Source organism: Macrobrachium nipponense, chromosome 5 (genome assembly GCF_015104395.2).
Source record: "Macrobrachium nipponense isolate FS-2020 chromosome 5, ASM1510439v2, whole genome shotgun sequence".
NCBI classification, from domain to species: Eukaryota; Metazoa; Arthropoda; class Malacostraca; order Decapoda; family Palaemonidae; genus Macrobrachium; species Macrobrachium nipponense.
This window is the reverse complement of record NC_061107.1, coordinates 144,064,124-144,070,078: the sequence shown is the minus strand read 5'-3', so window position 1 is coordinate 144,070,078 and position 5,955 is coordinate 144,064,124. Positions and strand designations below refer to the sequence as shown.

The 5,955-nt window shown below is 36.8% G+C and overlaps 1 protein-coding gene across 1 annotated transcript in view; it reads right to left on the bottom strand.

The window, feature by feature from the left end:
* LOC135215959 (cilia- and flagella-associated protein 251-like) overlaps positions 1–5,645 on the bottom strand; it is a 26,455-nt gene extending 20,810 nt beyond the window's left edge. Inside the window, exons 1-2 of the mRNA XM_064250915.1 lie at positions 5,604–5,645; positions 4,570–4,719 (exon numbers count right to left, since the gene is read on the bottom strand). Coding sequence (XP_064106985.1) covers positions 4,570–4,719; positions 5,604–5,645 — 192 coding nt within the window. The remainder of the gene's footprint in view (positions 1–4,569; positions 4,720–5,603) is intronic.
* Positions 5,646–5,955: the final 310 nt, after the last annotated feature.

Genomic DNA, 5,955 nt, shown 5'->3' with positions numbered 1-5,955 from the left:
CCGTTGAAGATAGCTAATACTCACATGGTAGGCTCACTGAGTACCCTTGCTATTTAAAGGATACTCTTATAACATTGGATAAGTTATATCATATCTCACACAATGTCCCTAAAAAGGGTGAAAATAAGACAAAAAGAAAGCAGCAGACAACTTGTAGATAAAAACAAGGCATTCGCAGGAACCAGTTGCACTTCAAAAAATATCTACAAAGAAATAATGAAGTGACATCTAGACTAGAGACAGGGAATACTGGCTAGTGTTTGTGATTAGACTCCATTAATGAACATATGGACATTATGCTGGGCACTAACTCTTTGAAAACCTATTATAGAAGGAATTCTAAAATTACAGCAAATCTGTGACTAATGCTTCAAAGGAAAGGATATGAAAGAAACCGCGACAGAAAAATGGGGGGAAAACTAAATGCAATTAGATGTAGCTAAACATAAAACAGTATAGGGTCAACTACTATGAGATTCAGGGCCTCTGTAACACGGATTTTTCGCAATAACTTTTTATCTATGCATTTCATAAATATAACGCTTATTCAGAATACACATTATATGTACACATAAATTTTAACTGCATTCTGCATTACGTAGGTTGAATAAATTTGGTACTTACAATGTAAAAGTGACTTTTTTTGAAGACGGGCCAAATTACTCAGAGAAAAGGTTTCGAACGCACTCGTTACGTAACTTATGACAGCATTTCTTCCCTCTTTCTCGATGGATGATTGGCTATTTGGCTATACATAACGAAGGCTATACCTCTGGCAACAATGACAAACAAATTTAAATACAAGCAAAGCAGCATACCTTTATGAACTCTGAAACTCTCCACTAATAATTGTCATAATGAACAAACCAACAAAATATGTTAATAAATACAAAAACACTTCGATTATTAGTCTAACTCCCAAAATAAGTTTCCTAAGAAATTACAGTCTACTTTATAGGTCACAATCAGATTGACACGATGTAGGGAAAAGTTGGCAATTTTCAAAACATAGTAGACAAGCTTGATTTGATAACTGCTATATCCAATGTCAAGCAATTTTTATTTATTGGCTATCTACCTATTTACTGAAAAAAATAGCCGGTACCATATTTTGGCTTTAAACCTTCACCAGTAATTATCGTCAGAATGATAACTTCATTAGGCTCTACCCACTTTGGCCTCTTTATAATTCAGGATAACACTGAAGGCTATCATGGGCATTGTTGGATTACAAAATCTAACTTCTTGCTATAAAAACTAATTTCTCGAGTAGTTGTAAGAAGTGCTAAATGATCCTCAAGGATCCCAGCAGTTGGCCTAAACGTTTAATTCATGTATATTACGCATATACTGTTGCGGCACTACTGCTACAGTAGTATTACTACGCTAGCACAGATACCCCACCCACATCTATGTATCGTTCCGCCATTCATAAAGTCTTCGGGTTTCAGAGCCGATGGAACAAGGAGAATGAGTTTCTGTCTAATGGATGGGCGGGGCAACATTTCGTCAAAAGGTGTTTACTTTGATTATGTAATGAATGTTTTTCGACTCTTGGCTCGTAATCATTGGCCATGGCGTCGGCTAGATAATTTTTACTCTATAAAATTTAAAACTATCGGGTTTAGGTTATTGATAATGCTGACAAAATTTGTGTGTGGTTGTAAAATATACATATGTCAACTTTCAGCTACATCCGATGCTTTGACAAGGAGCAAAGTCCAAAAAACCGTGTTACAGAGGCCCTGAATCTCATAGTAAGTATTTTCAGTTCCAGTACGAGAGTTTTCGTACTTCTAATGGCCAGCTTACGGAATAGTTCCTGGAAATCCTAAAGGGAACATTGGCAAAGGGGCGCAAGGTAAAATTTAAAAGTTACTTTGTAGTTATGGGGGGGTCGATAATTACTTCTCAAACCATAAACAATGGAAACTAGCAATTACTGAAACATTGGAAGAAGAGAGATGGAGGTCAGTGTACAAAACTTGCAGGCCCTCTCCGATCTGTGACTTTAAGCATGCGAAAGGTGCTTAATCTACAACGAGACTCGATTCTCGTGTTAAGGAGTTCGATGAAAGCTGAATAAAACAACTTTATTAAATAAAAAAAATGATAACCAATACATTATGTATCATTCTCCGTCACGATTTTAATCTTACCAGGCAACTCACCCAGCAGACTTACATATGAGGCAGATGATGAACTACTCTACAACTGGCTCTTTTGCAATTCAAGTTCTTCAGAAAAATCTGCGTCAGTAATTCTTTCTTGATATAAGGCATTTTCATTGCATTGGACTTTAACTGAGTTTTTACTGTTCTTATTCTGCCAGTTTCACGGTTACCTCTGTTGAAGAAAGGGTATGTATCCGAAGCGATGTGTTGGACTAAGTAATAAGTCAAAAGCCGGATTGGGATCGCTTAAAGTCTAAACAAAGCTCTGCTCCCGGAAGCAGTAGTTTTAACTTCTAAGGAAAAACATTTGCATAAATATCATCGCTCCAAGTAATTTGTCAAGGATGCAAGAAAACCGGCAAAGCCACTGTTATTTTCACATTTTTTTTAGTAATGTTTACCTTGTGTGTGATACGCAAATAAGCAAATAAGTTACGTTAAGTAAAGATTGATTACACTTACATGTTATATACTTGGGAATAATGAGTTAGGGTAAAAGCAATTTAGCATTACGCCAAGAATAGTGGAGCGGGTAACTTCAAACTAATACTTGAAAAGAGCAAATGGTGATACAAGCGTCAAATTTGGCACAGCGATTCTTCTGCCTATCTGTCTCGTAATCAGTCTCCGGCCACACAAAATTTTGCAATTTTCCTAGATGGCCGGCAGCTTTTCAAAATGGTTTCTGGTGGATATCTGATTAGTGACATTTAATTGGTTAATCACGTTCGAATTCCTCAGTCACTCCCAGTTTATGTTAAAATATTGAGAGCAAGCATTTACGTACTCAGAAACATAATTTTGCTGCCTAGAAATATCCAAGATGGCTGTCACTATATCAAAGTCCGCCAAAACGGCCAAAAAATTGGTACTTTAGTTCATATACGAGGTGAAAGGTCAGGTAATACATGGATTCGGGGTAATTTCAGCTTAATCAGTTTATATCTTGTGGGTTAGAAATCAATTAAGCCAACTTAATTCATTTTCACCTTCATTAAATAAATATAACAGTTTAATAGCGTATAGTGTCAGTGCACTACCAGGGCACACTGGTTGACATGGGCTTCAATGCTAGCTAATGGTGGATATTAGTCATTAGTTTCCCAGTTCAAAGTTAAATACCCGCAACCAAATTGACAGGATGTGCCAGCGCGGGAGAACTGATCCAAGGAAGATGGGCCTTTAGTCTTCCCGAAGGTGTACAGATCACACGGGAATTAAATAGCATTGGGTGAATGACCGGGCTGTGGGTAGGATTATGACATATCTGAGCCTAGTTGTATTCAATAGCTGAAAGTGCATATATGTTGTATAGGTGGTAAAAGGATAAACCCTCGGCCTTTTGAACAAAAGCAATGGCAGCACAATCTTGGAAGTCGACGTCTTTCTCGAAGGGGGATATTACGACTAACTGGAAGTTTTGTTGCTTGTGCAAAGCGGACGGACACACGTGGAAGACTATACTCGGTTTTTTCCATCTGTCCACCTGCCTGTGGTGTTTGCGCATGGTAACACTGCGTCCCGGTTTTTAGATAATTACATTCAGCTTACATTCAACAATAATAACAATATCGTATTTCGAATGTTAACGGTGTAATACGCATACAGTAAATTATTAAAACACTTTTCAGTTGCAAATGTACACCCAGATATCTTTTTATTTACCTAAAACTTACACATAGTGTAACTATCTAAAGCACGGGACTCAGTGTTACCATACGCAAACACCACAGGCGGCTGGACAGATGGAAAAAGAAACAGAGTATAGTGGATGCATCTGGTGCTGGCCACAAAAATTCCTGAATTTTATAAGATATATGCAATGCCTATACCATTTCATTCCCAAGGGCTTGATGAAGTTGATGGAATTCTGCAGATCTTTGAAAAAAAAAAATGCTACATATCATGAATCATGTATGCTGGAGTTCAAAACCCCCCCAAAATAATCGAAAGAAAAAGGAAGTCACCATGTAAGACAAAAGAATTAGCAAAGTATATAATACACAGATATCTTCACGACAATGTGAGCGTTATAATACAGAACAGCCTTCAGTCCAAATTCGGATTAAAAGTTTCAAGTTGGATAGGCACGTAAATATGAGTGATAATCTAAAGATTTTATTTGATTACGTATCCATACACACACGTGCATGTCAGAAAATTTAATTTGTTTAAAATTTAATAGTAATCTGGTAAAATATTCTGATAAATCAGGAAGACCCAGTAATTGTTGGTCTACTATCGCGGATTCATGGCTATGCGTATTTTTTAACACCATCTTAGTGAATTTATTCCTGTTAGTCTTAGAGTGTATCTCTTGTTATTTCTTTTGCCGATATAAACACAATGAAGCACTGCATTTGCATTTAATATAATTCTGAAGGACAGGACTTACCATTGATAGATCTGACTGATAACTGATCCTCCTGACAGCTGAGTTCCAACTACTGACATCATTCCTCAGCTTTGAAAACTGCTCGTATAAGTCAGGATCTCTTTCACGAACTTTACTCTCCACGCTCGCGAACCTTTTCAAAACCTCGTTCTGCTCAGGTCCCGGAGATGAAAAGGGAGGTCGTTTAATGACAATTTGGAGCCGATTAAGTGTCAAGTTTTATGCTCGAGTGCAGTTCAATCAAACCTTCCTAAACAAACAGAAATATGATGAAATACTGAAGCTAGATGCATGTATCGCATTTTACGAATATAGCACCAACATTCGGAGATGTAGGTATGTTTTTAAGTGCTTCATTGAATAAAAACAATTAAAAAAGAATAATAATAATAATAATAATAATTAAAAAATCCTCATAGTAGCACGAGTCTTCAAATGGAGAAACAAATCCACAGTTATGTAAATGTACATATATTTCAGTTTAAAAACAGCAAAGATAGCTTTCGGGAATCGAACAGATTCCCGAAAGCTATCTTTGCTGTTTTTAAACTGAAATATATGTACATTTACATAACTGTGGATTTGTTTCTCCAATAATAATAATAATAATCACTATGGAAACGCCTATCTTTACCTTTCTCCTGTTACGCAAAATAAAATCTGCCACCGTCATTTCCCTGGACATGAAGCTGTGGTGGAGGAGCGATCGAGTTGCTCTAACCCTGCGTGACTGTCGGTAACTGGCGCTACTGGGTACCGGGCCTTGGCTAAGAGAAAATGGGATGAAAATCAATTCGAATGACGAGACGCACGTTTTCTATAGTTCTATACATTTGTTGTCAACAAATAATGAACATGCAAATGTGTGGAATATGTTTGCTTTTGCATTTTTGTCCGTGTGCCTATTCTAGTAAGCAACGAATATATTGCAGTCGAATTAATACCCTGGCACTCTCAGAATGTAAATAATGTAAATAATAATAAAAAAAGCGACTTGAATAATTAATTAAGAGAGAGTGATAGGGAGAGCTTACCTCATGTATCAACACTCTTAGTCGATTTCTGTCCCTATCCATGGCTCCTTCGTGTCTTTACGTGGCTATCTACTTCGGAGATCTTCACAAGCTCTCTTTATTTTCTTTGTTTGGCTAATAAACAATTCGGTCTCAGAGGAATTATTCAATATGTAGTAGTAGGTTACTTAAGAGTGATTAGTCGGTTTTAATGCTTACCACAGGTTTTATTTTTACACCCTGGACATATCACGTTCTTATTCCTCATGCTTATATTATATGACCGTAATAATTTTCCTTCATTGAACCTTCTCATTCTCGCTCTAGTTACTCCTTTGGAACAGTTAATTTTGTCGAATATTTATGAAAGGCT